The sequence below is a fragment of the Pristiophorus japonicus genome, chromosome 9, assembly GCF_044704955.1.
Source record: "Pristiophorus japonicus isolate sPriJap1 chromosome 9, sPriJap1.hap1, whole genome shotgun sequence".
Lineage (NCBI taxonomy): Eukaryota > Metazoa > Chordata > Chondrichthyes > Pristiophoridae > Pristiophorus > Pristiophorus japonicus.
In genome coordinates this window covers 146025264-146051770 of record NC_091985.1, presented here as the reverse complement: position 1 = coordinate 146051770, position 26507 = coordinate 146025264, and the positions used below count along the sequence as shown (strand labels likewise).

The 26507-nt window shown below is 46.6% G+C and overlaps 1 protein-coding gene across 1 annotated transcript in view; it reads right to left on the bottom strand.

The window, feature by feature from the left end:
- The window catches only part of syne1b (spectrin repeat containing, nuclear envelope 1b), a 420847-nt gene extending 397237 nt beyond the window's left edge, over positions 1-23610 (bottom strand). The window contains exons 1-2 of the mRNA XM_070891000.1: positions 23532-23610; positions 16465-16526 (exon numbers count right to left, since the gene is read on the bottom strand). Of these exons, the coding sequence (XP_070747101.1) occupies positions 16465-16526; positions 23532-23610 (141 nt within the window). The remainder of the gene's footprint in view (positions 1-16464; positions 16527-23531) is intronic.
- Positions 23611-26507: the final 2897 nt, after the last annotated feature.

Below are 26507 nucleotides of genomic sequence, written 5' to 3'. Positions count from 1 at the left end.
ATAGGGGCCATAGCCTAAAAATGAGAGCCAAGCCTTTCAGGAGTGAAATTAGGAAACACTTCTACATTCAAAGGGTGCAAGAAGTTTGGAACTCTCTTCCACAAACGGCAGTTGATACTAGGTCAATTGTTAATTTTAAATCTGAGATTGATAGATTTCTGTTAACCAGGGTATTAAGGGATATGGGGTAGAGTTAGGTCACAGATCAGCTATGATCCCACTGAATGGCGGAACAGGCTCGAGGGGCTGAATGGCCTACTTCAGTTGCAATGTTCCTATGAGAGGGCCAACCTTTGTATGAACATTTCTCACACAGAACTTGCCTCGCTAAGTCGTTCATGTGATTCTCTACCTCTTGTACACTTTTAATTAACTAGCCTATTTAATGGTCTCCCCTGACAGGTCTTTATGGGGAAGGTTACACACACGCATGTCTGTGTTAACAAGAGGCAAAATGAGTGAAAGAGCAAAGATACTGCCACGCACTGTGCAGTTTTTCTCAGGAAGAGTTGGGAGGGTTAATCCCGCCACTAAGTGCAGCCGGAGCACAGGTCAAATGTCCCTTCCCCAGGGTATGGCCACGCAGTTTGACTGGATACTCTGGGGCTGAAATTGCCCCTTTCCTGAAGGCCTCTTAACACCAAAAAATGGCGGCCACACTGCGGAGTGCAATGGCCGGCGACTTTTCGTGTAATGGCTGCCATATTCAAAATTCCGCTCCTGCGGTATCCCGCCGGTGACCCGCTCCCCGCTCCCCCTGCCCCCCCACTACCGCTCCGCTGCTGCCAATCCATGCCAAACATGTCATCACAGTGCGCACCACCGATCTAGCCCTACAACGGTGAAATTCCGCGAAATCTTCGGCCCGCCGGGCAGTGCCAAAACAAGCTTTTTCATAAGAACATAAGAATTAGGAACAGGAGTAGGCCATCTAGCCCCTCGAGCCTGCTCCGCCATTCAATAAGATCATGGCTGATCTGGTCGTGGACTCAGCTCCACTTACCCGCCCTCTCCCCGCAACCCTTAATTCCCTCATTGGTTAAAAATCTATCTATCTGTGACTTGAAAATATTCAATGAGCTAGCCTCAACTGCTTCCTTGGGCAGAGAATTCCACAGATTCACAACCCTCTGGGAGAAGAAATTCTTTCTCAACTCGGTTTTAAATTGGCTCCTCTGTATTTTGAGGCTGTGCCCCCTAGTTCTAATCTCCCCTACCAATGGAAACAACCTCTCTGCCTCTATCTTGTCTATCCCTTTCATGATTTTAAATGTTTCTATAAGATCATCCCCTCATCCTTCTGAACTCCAAGGAGTAAAGACCCAGTCTACTCAATCTATCATCATAAGGTAACCCCCTCATTTCTCGAATCAGCCTAGTGAATCGTCTCTGTACCCCTTCCAAAGCTAGTATATCCTTCCTTAAGTAAGGTGACCAAAACTGCACGCAGTACTCCAGGTGCGGCCTCACCAACACCTTATACAGTTGCAGCAACACCTCCCTGCTTTTGTACTCCATCCCTCTCGCAATGAAGGCCAACATTCCATTTGCCTTCCTGATTACCTGCTGTACCTGCAAACTAACCTTTTGGGATTCGCAACCAATGACACACTCTCAACTTTGCCATCCTCGCCTGCCGTCCGGACACGCCATGGCGTACCATCCTGCCGTCCGGAGGAGGCGGGGGTCCCCGATGGAGGGCACTCTACGCAGGGGTCCTCCCACTATTTGTCGGGGACTTGGCCTGGAGGGTGGTGCACGGAGCAGTGCCGTGCAATAAATTTTTAAGCCGGTTCACGGACTCCCAGGCCGCCTGCAATTTCTGCGGTCTGGAGGAGTCCGTGTTCCATGTTTTTATTGAATGCACGAGGTTGCAGCCCCTGTTCCATTATATGAAGGGGCTGCTCCTGAAATTCTGGCTGCACTTCAGTCCCACTTTCCTGATCTTTGGGCACCCTGTGCGGAGGGGAGCGGGTAGGTCCGAAGGCCTCCTCGTAGGACTGCTCCTGGGCACGGCCAAGGGTGCCATCAGCCGGTCCAGGCAGCGGGCGGTCGAGGGGGTCGTTCAACCTGACTGCCTGCCTCTCTTCCGCTCTTACATCCGGTCCAGGGTGTCCTTGGAGATGGAGCACGCGGTGTCCACCGGTACTCTCCCGGCCTTCCGCGAGAGGTGGGCACCGGAGGGACTGGAGTGCATCATCACGCCCGGCAACCAAATTTTAATTTGATTTTACGTTTTAAAGTTTAATTTGTTTTAATTGCTGGTGCTTTTAGTGTCCCCCTCCCCTTTTATAGGGGGCACTGGAAAAAGGAAAATTTGATTTTAGTGCCCAAAAAAAAAACCCAAAAAAAGGAAAAAAAGAGGGCCTTGTAAATGTCTGGTGTGTCATCCAGGGCGGGTGGCACCGATTAATGTTTTTGTTTTGCAGGTAAACTCCAAAAAGAGTTTCATGCACAAGGACCCCCAGGTCCCTCTGCACCACAGCATGTTGTAATTTCTCCCCATTCAAATAATATTCCCTTTTACTGTTTTTTTTTCCAAGGTGGATGACCTCACACTTTCCGACATTGTATTCCATCTGCCAAACTTAGCCCATTCGCTTAACCTATCCAAATCTCCTTGCAGCCTCTCTGTGTCCTCTACACAACCCGCTTTCCCACTAATCTTAGTGTCATCTGCAAATTTTGTTGCACTACACTCTGTCCCCTCCTCTAGGTCATCTATGTATATTGTAAACAGTTGTGGTCCCAGCACTGATCCCTGTGGCACACCACTAACCACTGATTTCCAACCGGAAAAGGACCCATTTATCCCGACTCTCTGCTTTCTGTTAGCCAGCCAATTCTCTATCCATGCTAATACATTTCCTCTGACTCCGCGTACCTTAATCATCTGCAGTAACCTTTTGTGTGGCACCTTATCGAATGCCTTTTGGAAATCTAAATACACCACATCCATCGGTACACCTCTATCCACCATGTTCGTTATATCCTCAAAGAATTCCAGTAAGTTAGTTAAACATGATTTCCCTTTCATGAATCCATGCTGCGTCTGCTTGATTGCACTATTCCTATCCAGATGTCCCGCTATTTCTTCCTTAATGATAGTTTCAAGCATTTTCCCCACTACAGATGTTAAACTAACTGGCCTATAGTTACCTGCCTTTTGCCTGCCCCCTTTTTTAAACAGATGCGTTACATTAGCTGCTCTCCAATCCGCTGGTACCTCCCCAGAGTCCAGAGAATTTTGGTAGATTATAACAAATGCATCTGCTATAACTTCCGCCATCTCTTTTAATACCCTGGGATGCATTTCATCAGGACCAGGGGACTTGTCTACCTTCAGTCCCATTAGCCTGTCCAGCACTACCTCCCTAGTGATAGTGATCATCTCAAGGTCCTCCCTTCTCACATTCCTATGACCAGCAATTTTTGGCATGGTTTTTGTGTCTTCCACTGTGAAGACGGAAGCAAAATAATTGTTTAAGGTCTCAGCCATTTCCACATTTCCCATTATTAAATCCCCCTTTTCATCTTCTAAGGGACCAACATTTACTTTAGTCACTCTTTTCCGTTTTATATATCTGTAAAAGCTTTTACTATCTGTTTTTATGTTTTGCGCAAGTTTACCTTCGTAATCTATCTTCCCTTTCTTTATTGCTTTTTTAGTCATTCTTTGCTGTTGCTTAAAATCTTCCCAATCCTCTAATTTCCCACTAACCTTGGCCACCTTATATGCATTGGTCTTTGATTTGATACTTTCCTTTATTTTCTTGGTTATCCACGGCTGGTTATCTCTTCTCTTGACGCCCTTCTTTTTCACTGGAATATATTTTTGTTGCGCATTATGAAAGAGCTCCTTACAAGTCCTCCACTGTTCCTCAATTGTGCCACTGTTTAGTCCTTGTTTCCAGTCTACTTTAGCCAACTCTGCCCTCATCCCACTGTAGTCCCCTTTGTTTAAGCATAGTACGCTCGTTTCTGACACAACTTCCTCATCCTCAATCTGTATTACAAATTCAACCATATTGTGATCACTCATTCCTAGAGGATCTTTTACGAGGAGATCGTTTATTTTTCCTGTCTCGTTACATAGGACCAGATCCAAAATGGCTTTCTCTCTTGTAGGCTCTGTTACATACTGTTCTAAGAAACAATCCCGTATGCATTCTATGAATTCCTCCTCCAGGCTACCCTGTGCGATTTGATTTGACCAATCGATATGTAGGTTAAACTCCCCCATAACTACTGCTGTTCCTTTTTCACATGCCTCCATTATTCCCTTGATTATTGCCCCCCCCACCATGAAGTTATTATTTGGGGGCCTATAAACTATGCCGACCAGTGACTTTTTCCCCTTACTATCTCTAATCTCCACCCACAATGATTCAACATTTTGTTCATTGGAGCCAATATCATCCCTCACAACTGCCCTGATATCATCCCTTATTAACAGAGCTACCCCACCTCCCTTCCCTTCCTGCCTATCTTTCCGAATCGTCAGATACCCCTGTACGTTTAATTCCCAGTCCTGGTCACCTTGCAACCATGTCTCTGTAATGGCCACCAAATCATACCCATTTGTAATGATTTGTGCCGTCAACTCATTTACTTTATTTCTAATGCTGCGTGCATTTAGGTAGAGTGTTTTCATCCTAATTTTTAAACCATGATTTTTAGTTTTGACCCCTCCTGCAGCCCTTTTATATTCAGTGGCCCTTTTTGTTTCTTGCCTTTGGTTTCTCTGCCCTCCACTTTTACTCATCTCTTTTCTGTCTTTTGTTTTTGTCTCCTTTTTGTTTCCCTCTGTCTCCCTGTATTGGTTCCCATCCCCCTGCCATATTAGTTTAACTCCTCACCAACAGCACTAGCAAACACTCCCCCTAGGACATTGGTTCCATTCCTGCCCAAGTGCAGACCGTCCGGTTTGTACTGGTCCCACCTCCCCCAGAACCTGTTCCAATGCCCCAGTAATTTGAATCCCTCCCTGCTGCACCACTGCTCAAGCCACGTATTCATCTGTGCTATCCTGCGATTCCTACTCTGACTAGCACGTGGCACTGGTAGCAATCCCGAGATTACTACTTTTGAGATCCTACTTTTTAATTTAACTCTTAGCTCCTTAAATTCGTCTCGTAGGACCTCATCCCTTTTTTTACCTATGTCGTTGGTACCAATGTGCACCACGACAACTGGCTGTTCTCCCTCCCTTTTCAGAATGTCCTGCACTCGCTCGGAGACATCCTTGACTCTTGCACCAGGGAGGCAACATACCATCCTGGAGTCTCGATTGTGGCCGCAGAAACGCCTATCTATTCCTCTTATGATTGAATCCCCTATCACTATCGCTCTCCCACTCTTTTTCCGGTGGTCCAGTGAGGCTGGGCCTTCTGTAATGGTGGTGCGGCTCCCATTAAAGGGGAGGACCTACGGCCGCAGTTGCCATGTTTTTTTTTGTCAGCCGACTGCCATGTCGTGCCGACAATTATGCCCCCAGGTTCGGCCGGGTTATCAACAGACAGTCTGTCATCCCCCTCTTGGGTGGAAGGCCTCTGGCCCGGCCGAAACCCTCCCTAGTGGCCCAGTGGACTGAAGTTTAAACATCGCGCAGGCTCTCCCCTTTAAGTGAAGGGGAGAGCCGTGGTGATACGGCACCGTGATGACGTCATCACGACGGCCAATCCGCACCGCCCCCAACTTCCACCCCTCAGGTGTTGTCGCCAACACATATCCGCCCCCACAATGAGTGACTTCCTGATCCAAATGAAAAAAAAAAGAGCGGAATTTTGCTTAAGAGGCCACCTCAACAACTACGACGGTAAAAACCATTGAAATGGGGTGCGTGCGCCCCGTTTCGGGCAGGAGGCAATTCCGGCTCCTCTGTATTTGGTGCAGAGACTCCATATTTTTATGTAAATTTGGGGTCTTCAGCTTTTCTCGGATCAACTGCGGGTCTCTGATTTGGGATGTCAGTGGTGCAAGGAAAGTGTTGACTTTGTAGCTGTTCCCTACCCAGACTGACTTGCCTCTGTGGATAATACCAAACGAGCTTCTGACAACGAATATCTGGGTCACTGCGTTTTCAAGTAGCCTGTACCTAATTGAATCATTGATGATAGGGAAGATACATTACAAAGTCTCATTACAGAAATCTTTCAACATCTCCCACAAATTCCACTCACTGAAGTAGCACTGGGATAAAGATTACGATGTAACATTCCTGATGCAGAGCTTCGTGCGATGTGACTGTGTAACGGGAATTCTCATCTGACTCGATGCTTGCACAATTTTCCAACTGTTGAATTTACGCAGGTGGCAATTCAGTTACATCAACCTCCACACCGATCTGCACTCCAGTACAGGTTTTGCACTGGCAATGTCTTCCGGAGAAATGTTTGTGAACGAAAAACAAATGGTCGCTAAATGCGTACAGTTATGCTAAACCTTTATAAATCACTGGTTAGGCCCCAGCTGGAGTATTGTGGCCAATTCTGGACACCGCACTTTAGAAAGCATGTCAAGGCCTTGGAGAGGGTGCAGAGGAGATTTACTAGAATGGCATCAGGGACGAAGGACTTCAGTTACGTAGAGAGACCGGAGTAGCTAGTGTTGTTCTCCTTAGAGTAGGGAAGATTAAGAGGAGATTTGATAGAGGTGTTCAAATTCATCAAGAGTTTTGATAGGGTAAATAAGGAGAAATAAGGCTTTAAACTAGTAAAACGCATGGAGAGATTTACAAAAAACGTAACCAGCCTAAATATAAACAAAACAGGAGACGAGATCAGAGTAAAGAATAAAGTGAGGCAGGATATTTATGGCAAGAGAATAAATAGAGTTGTAGAACAGGGCCTAGAAATTCGGCTGGTTAGCGCCTCCCGTTATGGGCTGTGGGAAGCGATATCAGGGCACTAGTCAGGTACTGAGCGGGCGCGGCGATAACATCGACTCCCGCCACATCCAGCAGGATGTTTGCGGCGGAGGTACAGCGTTGCGCCCCGATCGCCATCACCCAGAGATCGTGGCGTCAACCTCGCCCCGGTAGTGCCCCGACCCGAACTTGTGTTCCACCCTCTGCAGATCGCCGGGTGAAAACACCGGCGGTTCATCGGAAGGCCGGGCGCTTCGGAGCGATGCTTAAAGGCGAGGTGGCCGAGGTAAGTGGGAAAACATTTTAAATCCTTGCTTTCTGGTTTTGTTGCTGGTTCAAGTGATGAGAGACCAAAGGTGTAGAATCCCGAACATCATGGGAGCGCTCCTAGCGAGCAGGGCTCCACTCCGGGATCACCTGTTGATACGGTTTACCCTTACATGTGTAATCGGAGCACTCCACGGGTGCATTCTATTCACTTAGAAGCCGTAGCTTCAACGCAACAGGAGCGCAGACTGGCAAATTCTCAAAGTGTGTCCATTGTATGCAGCAAGAGGACTAAGTTCTGCCTGTAAAAAAGAGTAATATTGTGCTTTACAAATGGCACTGACAGATTGAATCGAATACCAATCCCCTCCAACCGTGTAATCTGAATAATTTCACAAATCCCTGCAAGTGCAGGAAGCTATTAGTCAGCTGTGGCTCAGTGGTTGCAGTCTTGCCTGGAGTGCTGCTCCACTCACTGCCCGGCCTGCTGCCTCTTGCGCTCCAGGAAGGAAGTAGAGCGCCTGATTTAGCGCTCCACTTCTTCCTGAATCGCTAACCCCAAACTGTTTTTAAGTAGAAAAAGATTAGCGCTCCCAAATTTCTCCCCCCAGAAGTCTAAAAAGATGGTTAAACATAAAGTGAGAGGAAATTCTATAAAAAATGAGTTAAACTGTCGGTATAGCAATGCACACAGTGTCCATTATAAAACCGGGGCACTGGAGGCAATCATGTATTGTGATGAACCAGACATAGTAGGGATTACTGAGACATGGCTACAGAAAAATCAGGACTGGGAATTAAACATTGCAGGGTATAACGTATTTAGAAAAGATAGAGAGAGAAAAATGGGTGGTGGAGTAGCTGCACTGACAGGGATAACATATTGGCCCTGAAATTCCGGCCTCCCCGGGTCCATACAGAGTGTGCATGGACCCGGGAAGGCATCGCAAAAGCCGGTTATCAGCGCGCAATGCACATGCGCTGAAAACCGGCTTTTCTGATCTATCAAGTTCTGGCTTGACAGATCACACAGATCTCGGCAGCAAGGACATTCGCATGGGCAGGAGTGAGGTATTTGCCCATCACTTGCCCAGCGAATGTCCTTAAAACGCTTGCGCCTGGTAAAAGCAGGCGCATAGCCTACTTTTACCAGCGTAAGAGTTTTAAAACATACAAAAACATATAAAAGTAACATTTTAAACCACATTTTTCTGTTAAAAATCCTGCCCTCTAAGGTACATTTATTTACTTTTTCTAAGACATTTATTAACTTTAATTTCAATTAATTTTAATTACGTGAGGTGTGTTTTAAATTTTTTATTATGGTATTTAGTGTCTCTGTGTTTTTTCTCATTAATAGCAATGAGAACTGGTAGATACGGAGTTCCCATTGCTATGAATGAGAATACTTTACCTGATTGGTTGTACAGTCACACGTGGCTGTACCGGCTGCGTTGGAACCTGGAGGACGGGAGCGCGCTCCAAAGATCGGGAAAATCCAATAGCGAATCCCACCGGAATCACCTCCGGGACCACCAGGTAATTTCGTAAAAATTCTCCGGTCAGAGGCGTTCGGCCGATGAAGCCTCTGACCGGAATTTCAGGACTATTGTCAGTCATAAAAAGTGACACGGCTATCAGCAAGACAAAAATAGAATCCATATGGATAAAAATAATAGGCGTAGTCGACAGACCAACTAATAGTGGAAGGAAGGTGGAGGAAGAAATATGCAGACAAATTAGGGAAATGAGTAAAAACATAGAATAACAATCATGGGGGATTTCAACTAACCCAATATTAATTGGACAGAAGAGTTAGGTAAAGGGGATAAGGGAATGGATTCCTACAATGTGTACAGGACTCCTTTCTAGCCCAATATATAAAAAGCCCAACAAGGGAGGATTCGCTATTGGATCCAGTAATGGGGAATGAAACAGAGCAGATAAGAGAAGTAAAAGTAGAGGAACATCTGGGCAATTGTCACCATAATATAATAGGCTTTAAGATGATAATTGAGAAGGACATAAGTATGACGAAAACCAGGGTAGTAGATTGGAGAAAAACTGATTTTGAGGGGCTGAGAATAAAACTTGTCATGTTTGACAAAGTTGCTGGAATTCTTTGAGGATGTAACGAACAGGGTGGATAAAGGGGAGCCAGTGGATGTAGTGTATTTGGACTTCCAGAAGTCATTTGACAAGGTGCCACATAAAAGGTTACTGCACAAGATAAAAGTTCACGGGGTTGGGGGTAATATATTAGCATGGATAGAGGATTGGCTAACTAACAGAAAACAGAGTCTGGATAAATTCTCTGGTTGGCAATCAGTAACTAGTGGGGTGCCGCAGGGATCAGTGCTGGGACACCAACTATTTACAATCTATATTCACGACTTGGAAGAAGGGACTGAGTGTTGTAACGTAGCCAAGTTTGCTGACGATACAAAGATGGGAGGAAAAGCAATGTGTGAGGAGGACACAAAAAATCTGCAAAAGGACATAGACAGGCTAATTTGGCAGCTGGAGTATAATGTTGGAAAGTGTGAGGTCATGCACTTTGGCAGAAAAAAATCAAAGAGCAAGTTATTATTTAAATGGAGAAAGATTGCAAAGTGCTGCAGTACAGCGGGACCTGGGGGTACTTGTGCATGAAACACAAAAGGATAGTATGCAGATACAGCAAGTGATCAGGAAGGCCAATGGTATCTTGGCCTTTATTGCAAAGGGGGATGGAGTATAAAAGTAGGGAAGTCTTACTACAGCTATACAAGGTATTGGTGAGGCCACACCTGGAATACTGCGTGCAGTTTTGGTTTCCATATTTACGAAAGGATATACTTGCTTTGGAGGCAGTTCAGAGAAGATTCACTAGGTTGATTTTGGGAATGAAGGGGTTGACTTATGAGGAAAGGTTGAGCAGGTTGGGCCTCTACCCATTGGAATTCAGAAGAATGAGAGGTGATCTTATCGAAATGTATAAGATTATGAGGGGGTTTGACAAGGTGGATGCAGAGAGGATGTTTCCACTGATGGGAGAGACTAGAACTAGAGGACATGATCTTAGAATAAGGGGCCGCCCATTTAAAACAGAGATGAGGAGAAATTTCTTCTCTCAGAGGGTTGTAAATCTGTGGAATTCGTTGCCTCAGAGAGCTGTGGAAGCTGGGATATTGAATAAATTTAAGACAGAAATAAACAGTTTCTTAAATGATAAGGGGATAAGGGGTTATGGGAGCGGGCAGTGAAATGGAGCTGAATCCATGATCAGATCAGCCATGATCTTATTGAATGGCGGAGCAGGCTCGAGGGATCGTATGGCCTCCTCCTGCTCCTATTTCTTATGTTCTTATGTAACTTGGGAAAATAAATTGGGCAATAATATTGGCAAACAATGATGTAGAGCAACAATGGGAAACATTTAAAACAGTGTTCGAAAGAGTGCAGGAACAATATATTCCACTAAAAGGAAAGAACAAACTAAACACTAATGAGACTCCATGGATGAATAAAGCCATAGGGAACAATTGAGGGTAATGAAAGAGGCATACATTAAGTACACAGACAGCAAGAGAGTGCATGATAAGGGGAATTTGGAAGAGATTAGGAGATGAGCAAAAAAAAAACAATTAGGAAGGCAAAGAGGAACTATGAAATTAAATTATCAAGGAACATAAAACAAAATAGAAAAATATTTTACAGGCACATCAATAAAAAAAGGAAGGTTGAGATGGGAATAGGGCCATTAAGGGATAGATAGGATAATACCACAGTTAACGATAGATGGCAGAAATATTAAATAATTACTTTGCTTCAGTATTTAACAGCGAGATAGAACAGGAGGACATTACATTGGATGATGAGATTAGTAATGGGATAAGTGCATTTAAAATAAAAAGAGGGAATATATTAAATAAACTAATGAAACACGAAGAGGATAAACCCCTGGTCCAGATGGATTGCATCCATGCATTTTAAAAGAAGCTAGGGAAGAGATAACAGAGGCATTACTCCACATATTTAATCATTCATTAGAAAAAGGTGTAGTGCCAGAGGACTGGCAGATAGCTAACGTAATATTTATATTTAAGAAGGGGATAGAACATGTCCAGGGAATTATAGACCAGTCAGCTTAACATCAGTGGTAGGAAAAATAATGGAATCCCTACTAAAGGAGAAAATAGAAGAACATCGCGAAATAAAAATATAATAATAAATAGTTAGCATGGATTTCAAAAGGGAAAGTCGTGCTTGACCAACCTCATTGAATTTTTTGAAGATGCAACAGAGAGAGTAGACAAGGGTAATGTAGTAGATGTAATTTATCTAGATTTTCAAAAGGCCTTCGATAAGATACCCCATAATAGACTGATGAACAAGGTCAGAGAATTTGGAATCAGGGGACAAGTAGCAGAATGGATAGCTAGCTGGCTTCAAGACAGAAATCAGAGAGTAGGGGTAAAGGGTAGCTAGGTAGGGTAGACAAGCAAAGGGATCTCAGAGTACAAATACACAAAGCACTAAAAGTTGCAACACAGGTTAGCCAGGTCATAAAAAAGGCAAACCAAGCACTAGCGCTTATTGCTAGAGGTATAGAATTGAAAAGGGAACAGTAGCATAATAGTTAAGTCACTGGACTAGAAATCCTGAGATGTGAGGTCAAATCCCACTGCGGCAGCTGGGGAATTTAAATTCAATTAATTAAATAAATCTGGAATTAAAAAGCTAGTGTCAGTAATGAAACTACCGAACTGGTGAAAAAAAAAAACCCATCTGGTTCACGAATGTCCTCTACTGCCTGCCTATATGTGACTCCAGACCCACAGCAATGTGGTTGACTCTTAAATGGCCTAGCATGCCACTCAGTTGTAACAAACCACTACAAAAAGCAAAAATGAGAATAAAACCGGACAGACACCTGGCATTGACCTTGGCACCGGCTTCAGACATGACAAAGGCACACCCTGAAAAGCCCTCCTAACTTGTGCCAAAACTGGGAGAGCAGCAGCCTAACATAGTTATAGTCACAGAATCATACCTTTCTGCCAATGTCCCAAACTCCTACATCACCATCGCTGGATATGTCCTGTCCCACCGGCAGGATATTTGTATCCAGTCGGGAGGGAATGGCCCTGGGAGCCCTCAACATTGACTCTGGACCCCATGAAGTCTCATGGCTTTAGGTCAAGCATGGGCAAGGAAACCTCCTGCTGATTACCACCTACTGCCCTCCCCCAGCTGATCAATCAGTACTCCTACATGTTCAGAAGCACTGAGAGTAGCAAGGACAGAGAATGTACTCTGGGTGGGGAACTTCAATGTCCATTACCAATGTCATGTAATCAACCAGCATTGTAACCCATGTATAATCTGACCTAAGTTGTACACTGTGAGAACAATGACCACTAGGTGGGAGACACTCCTAACCTGGACCTTCAGGTATAAAAGGGGAAGCTCCACCCATCCTTCATGACTAGAGTGCTAAGGAATAAAGGACAGGTCACAGACTGACCTTCTCTCAAGCATGGGCCTCGTGTGCATTTATACTGTATAGTAAGGACGTATCAACCAAGAGTGGCTTGGAAGCACCACTACTGACCGAGCTGCTGGAGTCTTGAAGGACAAATCCCGTCTTCACGCTGAAAACACACTCCATCGTGTTGTGTGGCACTGCCACCGTGCTAAATGGGTTAGATTCAGAACAGATCTAGCAATTAGAAACTGGGCATCCATGAGGCGCTGTGGGCCATCAGCAGCAGCAGAATTGTATTCCGCCACAATCTATAACATCATGGCCCGGTATATCCCTCAAACTGCCATCATACCAGGAGCAGCACACGGCTACCTAAAAATTTTATGTGTAAAAATTAAAAACCTGGGGACTACATGCATGCTAAACAGCGGAAGCAGCATGCTATAGACAGAGCTAAGCGATCCTACAATCAACGGATCAGATCAAAGTTCTGCAGTCCTGCCACATCCAGTCGTGAATGGTGGTGGGTAATTTAACGGGAGGAGGAGGCTCCATTAATATCCCCATCCTCAATGATGATGCAAGTGCAAAAGATAAAGCTGAAGCATTTGCAATCATCTTCAGCCAGAAGTGCCGAGTGGATGATCCATATCGGCTTCCTCCTGAGGTCCCGACCATCACAGAAGCCAGTCTTCAGTCAATTCGATTCACCCCACGTGATATCAAGAAATGGCTGAGCGCACTGGATACAGCAAAGGCTATGAGACCTGGCAACATCCCAGCTGTCATGCTGAAGACTTGTGCTCCAGAACTTGCCGCACTTCTAGCCAAGCTGTTCCAGTACAGCAACAAATCTGGCATCTACCCGACAATGTGGAAAACTGCCCAGATATGTTCTGTCCACAAAAATCAGGACAAATCCAATCCGGCCAATTACCGCCCCATCAGTCTGCTCTCAATCATCAGCAAAGTGATGGAAGGTGTCGTCAACAGTGCTATCAAGTGGCACTCACCAATAACCTGCTCACCGATGCACAGTTTGGCTTCCACCATGACCATTCTGCTCCAGACCTCATTACAGCCGTGGTCCAAACATGGACAAAAGAGCTGAATTCCAGAGGTGAGGTGAGAGTGACTGCCCTTGACATCAAGGCAGCATTTGACCGAGAGTGGCATCAAGGAGTCCGAGTAAAACTGAAGTCAATGGGAATCAGGAGGAAAACTCTTAAATGGCTAGAGTCATACCTAGCACAAAGAAAAAATGGTTGTGGATGTTCGAGGTCAATCATCACAGCCCCAGGGCTGTGATGATTGACCTCGAACATCCACAAGAGTTCCTCAGGGCCGTGTCCTGGGGCTGTGATGATTGGCCTCGAACATCCACAAGAGTTCCTCAGGGCCGTGTCTTAGGTCCAACCATCTTCAGCTGCTTCATCAATGACCTTTCCTCCATCATCAGGTCAGAAGTGGGGATGTTCGCTGATGAGTAGCTCCATTCGCAACTCCTCCGAAAATGAAGCAGTCGATGCCCACATGCAGCAAGACCTGGACGAAATTCAGGCTTGAGCTGATAAGTGGCAAATAACATTTGCGTCACATAAGTGCCAGGCAATAACCATCTCCAACAAGTGAGAATCTAACCACCGCCCCTTGATATTCAATGGCATTATTGTCGCTGAATCCCCCGTCATCAACATCCTGGCGGTCACCATTGACCAGAAACTTAACTGGACCAGCCACATGAATACTGTGGCAACAAGAGCAGGTCAGAGGCTGGGTATTCTGCGACGAGTGTCTCATCTCCTGACTCCACAAAGCCTTTCCACCATCTACAACGCACAAGTCAGAAGTGTGATGGAATACTCTCCACTTGCTTAGATGAGTGCAGCTCCAACAACACTCAAGAAGCTCAACACCATCCAGGACAAAACAGCCCGTTTGATTGGCACCCCATCCACTACCTTCAACATTCTCTCCCTCCACCACTGGCGTACCGTGGCTACAGTGTGTACCATCTATAAGATGCACTTCAGCAACTCGCCACGGCTTCTATGGCAGCACCTCCTAAACCCGCGACCTCTACCACCTGGAAGGACAAGGGCAGCAGGTGCATGGGAACACCATCACTTGCAAGTTCCCCTCCAAGTTACACACCATCCTGACTTGGAAATATATTGCTGCTCCTTCATCATTGCTGTGTCAAAATCCTGGAACACCCTCCCTGACAGCACTGTGGGAGTTCCTGCACCACATGGACTGCAGCGGTTCAAGAAGGCGGCTCACCACCACCTTCTGAAGAGCAATTAGGGATGGGCAATAAATGCCGGCCTTGCCAGCGACGCCCACATCCCAGAAGGAATTAAAAAAATGTAGGGAAGTTAAACCCGAATCGAATTATGGTGTACAGTTCTGGTTGCCATATTATAAAAAGGATATAGAGGCATTGGAGGTCGTGCAGAGATTTACAAGGATGATACCCGAAATGTGAGGGTATACATATCAGGAAAGGATGAACAGGCTGGGTCTCTTTTCTCTGAAAAAAGAAAGCTGAGGGGTGACCTAATAGAGGTCTTTAAAATTATGAAAGGTTTTGATAGAGTGGCTACAGAGAGAATGCTTCCACTTGTGGGGAAGAGCATAACTAGAGGCCATCAATATAAGATAGTCACCAAGAAATCCAATAGGGAAGAAGAAACCTCTTTACCCAAAGAGTGGTGAGAATGTGAAACTCGATACACAGGGAGTGGTTGAAGCGAATAGTATAAATGCATTTAAGGGGAGGCTAGACAAGCATATGAGGGGGAAGGGAATCGAGGGTTATGCTGATAGAGTTAGATGAGGAAAAACAGGAGGAGGCTCGAGTGGAGCATAAACACCGGCATTGACTGGTTGGGCTGAATAGCCTGTTTCTGTGCGTATATCCTATGTAATCTGTTTCATATGGCAGAAGGTCAGTAACCAGAGGACACAGATTTAAGATTATTGCCAAAGCAACCAGAAGTGACATGAGAAAAAAAAATGACACAGCGAGTTGTTGTGATTCTGAACAAGTGGAGGAAGCAGATTCAATAGTAACTTCCAAAAGTGAATTGGATAAATACTTGAAGAGGGAATAATGTGCAGGGCTATGGGGAAAGAGCAGAGAGAGTGGGACTAATTGTATAGCTCTTTCAAAGAGCCAGCAGAGGCATAATGGGAAAAAAGGCCTCTTTCTATCATTCTAGGATTCCATGATATAAATTACGTTGAGAAACATTACTGCATCGCCAGAATGGGATGACATTGTGCCGAAATGGGCACTTGACTCTTCGCTTTCACCCCAAACAAAAGTTTGGCAAACACTATATTCATGAAGAAAATGGTGCTCAGAAGGAGAGGAGCGTGGCTCCATGGTAGGTTTCTGAAGCTGGACATTATTTGTTTCAGAGCAGCTTCCATCCATGCAAGTATCCGTCCTTTTGGTCTTTATGGGCCATACACATGCCGTGGATCCTTGGGGGACATGTACAAGGGATAAATTCCTGTTCCTATTAACTTGCTGATATGGCTGGTTGCTGATATTAACAGATCACAGTATTCTGATTTGGGGTTTGTCCATTAATGAGGCAAACTTTGCAAGTCCCCAGGTGCAGGAAATTCAAACAGGATACACCAGCGAGCAGGTCAATACGAGCGCAAATAGGACCAAGTTGCCCGAACTTCGAGGGACCGTCTGCCATGGTGCGGGGCTGCCTGATGCCCACAGGTTGCAGTCGGGACACACTTCCCTCCCCTGCCCCCAGTACCAAGGCAAATAGAACCACCCTCACAGTGTGGAGATTGTCTTAGAATGTAATCGGGGCAATTAAAAGCTGCCTACCTTGGCCAAGTGAGAATTGATCCATTTGGTGAAGGTTCTCTTCTGTACAGCCTCCTGCTCATCTGCAAAACATGGATGGAACAAATGTGAGAAATGTGGGAGGGAATCGATAAGATTAGTACACATGCGAAGAAACACCTTTATGTCTGCAAGGTTTCAAAACAGCGAGAATTTACAGAAGGCAAATCAAGGTGAAAACTGAAAGAGCTGGAACTGGAATGAGATGCATGTAGCAGGTGATGGAAGACTCAGACAGAGGAAGATTGAGCAAAAACAGCTCCCCACTACAGCAAGTCTAGGATTTGAGGGCCCTCACCGAGGTTAATCATGTGGTCCCACTACCCAGATTCCAGCCCCCTGTGCCCCCTTTCCCTCATCCGCCATCCCACTTACGGGTTGATTTCCAAATCGGCCGCCCATTCTAGAAATCAATGAGAATGCAAATCGGGCAGTTTCTCCAACGGGTGGCTGATGCACATTGTCGGAGTGGCAAGTTGAAAATCTACCCTGAAGTATCACTGCTGAACTGGAGCTCATAATCCCAGTGCAGTGCTGAGGGAGTGCTGTATTGTCGGAGGTGCCGTCTTTTGGATGAGATGTTAAAACCAAGGCCCCCTCTCATATGCCCTCGTATGCCCTCTCAAGTGGACATAAAAGATTCCATGGCACTATTTGAAGAAAAGCAGGGGAGTTCTTCCCGGTGTTATGATCAATATTTATCCCTCAACCAATGCCAATAATAAATTGGCTACTCATCTAATCCTGTTTATGGGCTCTTGCTGTGCTGCCATTTCTGCCTACAAAATAACAGTGACCACACTTCAAAGGAAACTAGTGATGGAAGAAGCATTTCAGACTTCCTGAGGAGGTGATAAGCTGCAGTATAAATCCAAATTCTTTCTTTTCTATCCACAAAATACACCCCCCCCGAAAGATCTTATCGTTCTCCTGTGCTATACTGGAGCAGGATTAAAATCAGAACGAAACGAAATGAAGCACACAACTTAATATTGCAGCTTTCTGTTTGTGAATTTAAGCTACCGATTGGTTAGTACACGTAGGTATTTCAGAGAGTTCACACAAAGAATTCATGCAGAGAACGTTAAAATCAGCAAAGTAAAATAAAAGCTGGAAATACACCGCAGGTCAGTCATTATCTGTAAAGGGAGAAGCGAGCTTAACGCGAATGTTTCAGGTGGAGGCCTCTGTTAAAACGCACCTCCAATCTGTCCATTTCTATTCACTCGTGCTGCTGGACCTATCGTGTATTAACAGCATTTTCTGTCTTAATCCACAATTTTGTTTCACTTCATTATTTTCCCTCTAGAGGTTTTTAAACTTCATCTGTCGTATGCACATGACCAGTTAACACAGCAGAATCTATGCCAAACTAGCCACTATATCAACAGTTTTTCAACACAGATCAAAATGTCTGTTATTACAATCAATAAAACTATTTGAAACAAAAAATCAAACACACTGTTACGGACTAGAATTTTTATACCCTTCCAGTGATTGCAAAAAAACCCAGAAATAATAACAGACGAGCAATACAATTAATGTATACAATAATCTGATATGCTCTATATAACTCCAACCAAAAATCTGGCCAACCACTTAGGAACTAATGAACAGAGCAATTGTTAGACAAAGCAAGACCAAGGTCCATCTAGTTGGCCTGCAACCATTCTGGTAATCACATGATATAACAATAATTGAGTTGTTGACTATTCGTAGCAATCAATCGCTATCAATGTCTACAACAGACACAGACATGAGGCGAGGAAAAACCCCAGTGCTGGAGATCTTTAGGAACCTGTTCCTCCCAAGCATGCTATGCTTACCATCGGAACATCCAAAGGGATATTTGTTTCTGATCGCCTCTGAGAAAGCAACATGTTTCTTTCCCCACAGCTAGTTGGAGATTTTTATAAGTTTGTGGAGAAAATTGAGACGTTTAATTATAATATAGTATTCATAATTTGAATATACATAAGTGAGGGGGAGTGAATGGAACGCATTCAAGTGTAAAGGAAATGAGATATAAAAGAAAGGCTTGCATTTATATAGCACCTTTCACAACCGCCAGATGACCCAAAGCGCTTTATAGCCAATGAAGTACATTTGGAGTGTAGTCACTGTTATAGTGTATGAAACGCGGCAACCAATTTGCGCACAGCAAGCTCCCACAAACAGCAATGTGATAATGACCAGATGATCTGTTTTAGTTATGTTAGTTGAGGGATAAATATTGGTCAGCGCACCAGGGATAGCTCCCCTGCTCTTTTTCGAAAAGTGCCGGGGGACCTTTTACATCCACCTGAGAGGGCAGATGGGGCCTCGGTTTAACGACTCTGTGATATATCCTTACGACATCACTAACAAACAGTCTACGAGATGGCCCCAATACAGAAAGCTGTCATCATGTGACTTTGCTACGTGAGCCTTTTATTATTTACAACAGTAGTTGCATTACCACAGTAGTCCACTAGGTGTAGCAGTAGTCCACAAGGAGGCACTCTATTGCAGTCTCCTCCAAAAGACAGCACCTCCAACAGTGCACCATTCCCTCAGTACTGCACTGGAGTGTCAGGCTGGATTTTTGCGCTGAAGTCTCTCAAGTGGGACTTGAGCCCATAACCTTCTGACTTAGGGGCGATAGTGCTACCAACTGAGTTATTAACTAACACATTAGGAATGACTGAAACATTCACACTGACTATTATTACTCATGATTATCCTGGGATTTAGCTGACCGCCCAACTTCCTTTTCTGGCTCCCACGTTAGCTGACATTGTTAACGGTTCTCTCTCCTCAGGTACTGTCCCCCTCTCCCTTAAATCTGCCGTCATCACCCCTCTCCTCAAAAAACCAACCCTTGACCCCACTGTGCTTGCTAGCTACCACCCTATCTCCAACCTCCCTTTCCTCTCCAAAATCGTTGAACATGTTGTCGCCTCCCAAATCCGTGCCCATCTTTCCCGGAACTCCATGTTTGAATCCCTCCAATCCGGTTTCCGCCCCTGCCACAGTGCCGACAGCTCTCATCAAAGTCACAAATGACATCCTTTGTGACTGTGACAAAGGTAAACTATCCCTCCTCGTCCTTCTCGACCTGTCTGCAGCCTTTGACACAGTTGACCACTCCATCCTCCTCCAAAGCCTCTCCACCATCGTCCAGCTGGGTGGGACTGCACTCGCCTGGTTCCATTCTTATCTATCTAATCGTAGCCAGAGAATCACCTGCAGTGGCTTCTCTTCCCACTCCCGTATTGTTACCTCTGGTGTCCCCCAAGGATCTATCTTTGGCCCCCTCCTATTTTCCATCTCTATGTTGCCCCTCGACGATATCATCCGAAAACACAGCGTCAGTTTCCACATGTTCACTGATGACACCCAGCTCTACCTCATTACCACTGCAGTCGACCCCTCCGTCGTCTTTAGTTTTTGTAACTGCTTGTCCAACATCCAGTACTGGATGAGCAGAAATTTTTTACAATGAAATATTGCGAAGACCGAAGCCATTATCTTTGGTCCCCACCACAAACTGTGTTCCCTTGCCACTGACTCCATCCATCTCCCTAGCATCTATCTGAGCCTAAACCAAACTATTCGCCACCTTGGTGTCATATTTGACCCTGAAATGAGCTTCCGACCACATATCCGCAGCATAACTAAAACTGCTTATTTCCACCTCCGTAACATTGCCCGCCTCTGCCCCTGTCTCAGCTCTTCTGCTGCTGAAACCCTCATCCAGCCTTTGTTACCTCTAGACTTGACTACTCCAACGTGCTCCTGGCTGGCCTCCCACCATCTACACTACGTAAACTTGAGGTCATCCAAAACTCTGCAGCCCGTGTCCTAACTCGCACCAAGTCCCACTCACCCATCACCCCTGTGCTTGCTGACCTACATTGGCTCCCGGTTAAGCAATGCCTCAATTTCAAAATTCTCATTCTTGTTTACAAATCCCTCCGTGGCCTCGCCCATCCCTATCTCTGTAATCTCCTTCAGCCTCACAACCCCACAAGATGTCTGTGCTCTTCAAATTCTGCCCTCTTAAACATCCCTGATTATAATCGTTCAACCATTGGTGGCCGTGTCTTCAGCTGCCTGGGCCCCAAGCTCTGGAACTCCCTCTCTAAACCTCTCCGCATCTTTACCTCTCTTTCCTGCTTAAAGACAATCCTTAAATCCTACATCTTTTAATAAGCTTTTGGTCATCTGTCGTAATTTCTTCTTATGTTGTTAGGTGTTAAATTTATCTGTTTTGTCTTATGAAACTCCTGTGAAGCACCTTGGGATGTTTTACCATGTTAAAGGTGCTATATAAATAAAAGTTGTTGTTGTTGTTGTTGATATATTAGCTTGAGAAATTTATTCAGGAAAAAAAATAATTTTCAAAGTAAATAGACAATTCCAAAACATCTAACTGAAGTCAACACACCCAGGACTGATGAAGAGGACGTTGTTCCCGACAGATTTATTGGGATCCTAAGATACTGTCGCTGTTGTGTGGCAGAGGTTAAAACAATTGGTCAAAAGGAGGGAGAGAGAAAGTGGATAATTATAGACTGGTTAGCCTGACATCAGAAGTGGGGAAAATGTTGGAATCAATCATTAAGGATGAAATAGCAGCGCATTTGGAAAGCAGTGACAGGATCGGACCGAGTCAGCATGGATTTATGAAAGGGAAATCATGCTTGACGAATCTTCTGGAATTTTTTGAGGATGTAACTAGCAGAGTGGACAAGAAAGAACCAGTGGATGTGGTGTATTTGGACTTTCAAAAGGCTTTTGACAAGGTCCCGCACAAGAGATTGGTGTGAAAAATCAAAGCACATGGTATTGGGGGTAATATACTGACATGGATAGAGAACTGGTTGGCAGACAGGAAGCAGAGAGTCGGGATAAACGGGTCCTTTTCAGAATGGCAGGCAGTTACTAGTGGGGTACCGCAGGGCTCAGTGCTGGGACCCCAGCTCTTTACAATATACATTAACGATTTAGATGAAGGAATGTAATATCTCCAAGTTTGCAGATGACACTAAACTGGGTGGCGATGTGAGCTGTGAGGAGGACGCTAAGAGGCTGCAGGGTGACTTGGACAGGTTAGGTGAGTGGGCAAATACATGGCAGATGCAGTATAATGTGGATAAATGTGAGGTTATCCATTTTGGGGGCATAAACATGAAGGCAGAATATTATTTGAATGGCGGCAGACTAGGAAAAGGGGAGGTGCAACGAGACCTGGGTGTCATGGTTCATCAGTCACTGAAAGTGGGCACGCAGGTACAGCAGGCGGTAAAGAAAGCAAATGGTATGTTGGTCTTCATAGCTAGGGGATTTGAATATAGAAGCAGGGAGGTCTTAATGCAGCTGTACAGGGTCTTCGTGAGGCCTCACCTGGAATATTGTGTTCAGTTTTGGTCTCCTAGTCTGAGGAAGGACATTCTTGCTATTGAGGGAGTGCAGCGAAGGTTCACCAGACTGATTCCAGGGATGGCTGGGCTGTCATATGAGGAGAGACTGGATCAACTGGGCCTTTATTCACTGGTGTTTAGAAGGATGAGAGGGGATCTCATAGAAACATATAAGATTCTGACGGGACTGGACAGGATAGATGCGGGAAGAATGGTCCCGATGTTGGGGAAGTCCAGAACCAGGGGATACAGTCTTAGGATAAGGGGTAGGCTATTTAGGACTGAGATGAGGAGAAACTTCTTCACTCAGAGAGTTGTTGACCTGTGGAATTCCCTGCCGCAGAGAGTTGTTGATACCAGTTCACTGGATATATTCAAGAGGGAGTTAGATATGGTCCTTACGGTTAAGGGGATCAAGGGGTATGGAGAGAAAGCAGGAAAGGGGTACTGAGGGAATGATCAGCCATGATCTTATTGAATGGTGGTGCAGGCTCGAAGGGCCGAATGGCCTACTCCTGCACCTATGTTTTTATGTTTCTATGTTTCTATGTCACTCAGAAAGCACATGACACGGTGCCCCCCGAGAGGCTTCAGGCTAATACCTTGCGACAAGAGAGGATACTGTGAAGATGCTAAATAACAATAAACTGGCTAAATCACAGGAAGAAAGAGGAAGTGACTAATTATAGCAGTAATAAGTCAACCACAAATTGGAGTAGTAATAATTGCATCAGTAGTAATTAGGCAACAATTGTAGTAGTCGTGACAATATTGAGGAGCACGCTAGCCTTCAGCCTTGGGATGTCTGATCTTCACAACAGTGTAAGTTCACCAAACTGACCATCCCAGTGGGGAGCAGTGCTCGAGGGCAGGTCAGAGAATTGCCTCTGCAGTGTGGTAGCCCAATCACTGACCGTATTAATAGCACGAGTGAGCCCAGGTGACTACAAAACACATCACGGGACGAACTTATGACCTGCTCCGTGACCCAACAAACTTTGGCAGAGACTGCCCCGAGACTGCGCTGGCACCCCAATGGGTTACTGAAAACAAGTACAACTGCAAAGGCCTTTACGCGTGTTATTAGCGTGTCAGCACGGCTGCTATCATGATCAGGCGTGAAGCTACGACTGCCATCGTCATGCCCAGAAGTAAAATAGCACTGGTTCAGTTATGCCTCCTGATTTTGGCAACTGATTGCTGTCCCACTTTGCATGTTTCCGTCTGTCGGAAGGAGTTGGGCTGTCGCACAAGGGCTGTGATTAAATTCAATCAAAACAGCTTGCCGGAGCAGTGTTTAAGGGCTGAATGGAGCTGGCTTTTAACACCACCGCACTCACACCCGGGTTTGGAAAATCAGCAGGAAGCACCATTAATGACCAACCCACTCCCATTTCTAATTTAATGGATTTTACAGGACATGGATTAAAACTGTGAAAATAAAAATGCCATTCTGCTGAAGCACTCACAGCGCGAGGCAGCTGATTTGAGAGCACTGTGCAACAGTGAACACAGAATGATGATCTGTGCTCACTTACAGGGGAATCTGCCCTGTGCTCTCAATGCTCCCGCTGCCAGGGCACCACGTTCAAACCAGTCGCTCGCCTCCAAATATCAAAAGAGTCTGCCTTATTGACAACTCACCGCGGAGGTACTGAAAGAATCCCGTCACCAATTTCAGTGATGTCACCCTCTTCCCAGAGACTCCCTTGCTGCTGGCCATTATGCGTGACGCATCTTGGAATGAAGCGGTTTTCCGTGTGTCCTGCCTGCCGACTCCCCGAGGGAGTGTGATCCTGCTGGAATATCCTCCGCTGGTCAAAGCGCAGTGCTGCGCTCGATGGGCACGCTGGGCAGCCAGAGTTCGATTGCTCCTCCCTCTCTCCTCCTGTGGAAAGGCGCGCGTCTCCCGTGGATCGAACCACGCGCGGAGCACGCTTCCACGCCGAGGCTGCGGTCTTCGACCGTTTACACAATCTCGCTGCACTGTCTCCCGCTGCGCGTCGCCGACGCAAGGTTAGATCGGCAGGCGTTAATCCGTGATCTCCAGCTTTCGGGAGAAGGCTTCCCTTGTAAGCCGGGGCAGTTAGAGTCAAGAGGCGCAGCGACCAAGTACTCTGGCAGATGGACTCTCAGCAGTCGCTGTACACACACACACACACACACACACAGCCCGAGCACAGACTGCAGAGGACTGACAATGAACTGGTTTCCTGCTGCAGCGTTACTTATGCTCAAGCATGCCGAGCATCTCAGGGAAGATTTGCAACAGAATTCAGCCTTCATGTAATTCCCCCAAGCTTCCACTGCGCGCCTCCTGTCTCAGGAATGCAGAGCGAGTGCTGGATGGATTTTCACACACAACAAAAATGATGCATCGTTTTCATTTATTTAAAAACAAATGGAATCCAACATTTTACATCGCTGCACAAAGGCAACGTTTTAATGAAGCCCATGAGCCAGGAATGTAAACTGGGGCCTCTGTGGCTTCACCATTGATTAGTGCTTGTAATCCACGGGCAGCTAGAACTGACTGGAATGCAAACCAGCCATGTTCCCATCTGCACACAATAAGACAATAATTTGACGGAAATGGTGATTAAAGGAACAATTCAGAGCCTAACTGCACTGTGCACTTGTGGTTCAACCTCGCGTTTGCAGTGCTCTTATAAAATAGGAACAGGAGGAGGCCATTCAGCTCCTCGAGCCTGTCCTGCCATTCAATTGGCTGATCTGCAGTTCAACTCCATTTACACGCCTTGGCTCCATAAATGAGAAAACTTGCAATCAATTATTTAAACTTTTTGAATCAATGTGTCAGAGATTAAAGGCCCAGATATGTTTGCAGTGTTCAGGGAATAAATGTGCAGAATTTAAATTGACTGAATTGAGGACGGGTGGGAGGGATTTTAACCTCCAAAAACAAATGGGGTTGGGAGCAACCAACCCGCTCCCAGGAGGCGGGTTAGCAATTTAAATATTATAATGAGGCTGCGTGCCTCATATTTAACTACCATTTTAAATTTAACCCTGGCCAGCTGAGTTTTCTGGGCCTCGGGAAACCCGGCAGCTAAAGAGACGACTGCTGGATGCAGGAGGTAAGTGCCTTTCCACTTACCTGCTTCACCCACCCATCACCATCAGACACCGCCCCGACCCTCACCATCCTCCCCCTCTGGCCGTTCCGATTTCACCCACGAGGCCTCAGATCTCCCCCCGACTCTTCCCATTGCCTCCCCGACTCTTCTGATCGCCCCACCTCCCGACTCTTCCCATCGCCCTCCACCCCCCGACTCTTCTGATCGCGCCCCCCACTCCCCGACTCTTCCCATCGCCCTCCCCACTCCCCGACTCTTCCCATTGCTCCCCCCACTCCCCGACTCTTCCCAGCTCCCCCCCCATTCCCCGACTCTTCCCATTGCTCCCCCCACTCCCCGACTCTTCCCATCGCCCCCCCCACTCCCCGACTCTTCCCATTGCTCCCCCCACTCCCCGACTCTTCCCATCACCCCCCCCACTCCCCGACTCTTCCCATCACCCCAGACCTCCCCCTAACCTCCGATTCTTCCCATCGACCCCCACTCCCCGACTCTTCCCATCGCCCTCCCCACTCCCCGACTCTTCCCATTGTTCCCCTCACTCCCCGACTCTTCCCATCGCCCCCCCCCACTCCCCGACTCTTCCCATTGCTCCCCCCACTCCCCGACTCTTCCCATCACCCCCCCCACTCCCCGACTCTTCCCATCACCCCAGACCTCCCCCTAACCTCCGATTCTTCCCATCGACCCCCACTCCCCGACTCTTCCCATCACCCCCCCACTCCCCGACTCTTCCCATCACCCCAGACCTCCCCCTAACCTCCGATTCTTCCCATCGACCCCCACCCCGACTCTTCCCATCGCCCCCCCCACTCCCCGACTCTTCCCATTGCTCCCCCCACTCCCCGACTCTTCCCATTGCTCCCCCCACTCCCCGACTCTTCCCATCACCCCCCCCACTCCCCGACTCTTCCCATCACCCCAGACCTCCCCCTAACCTCCGATTCTTCCCATCGACCCCCACCCCCCGACTCTTCCCATCACCCCCCCCACTCCCCGACTCTTCCCATCACCCCAGACCTCCCCCTAACCTCCGATTCTTCCCATCGACCCCCACCCCCCGACTCTTCCCATCACCCCCCCCAATACCCGACTCTTCCCATTGTCCCCCCACTCCCCGACTCTTCCCATCACCCCAGACCTCCCCACACCCTCCGATTCTTCCCATCGCCCCCCACCCCGACTCTTCCCATCGCCCCCCCACTCCCCGACTCTTCGCATCGCCCCCCCCCACTCCCTGACTCTTCCCATCACCTCACACCCCCCGACTCTTCCCAGCACCCCAAACCTCCCCCCACCCCCGTCTCTTCCGATCACCCCCCGGCTCTTCTTATTGAAACGTATAAGATTCTGAGGGGGCTTGACAGGGTAGATGCAGAGAGGATGTTTCCCCTCATGGGGGAATCTAGAACGAGGGGGCATAGTTTCAGAATAAGGGGCCGCCCATTTAAAATGGAAATGAGGAGGAATTTCTTCTCTCGGAGGGTTGTAAATCTGTGGAATTCGCTGCCTCAGAGCGCTG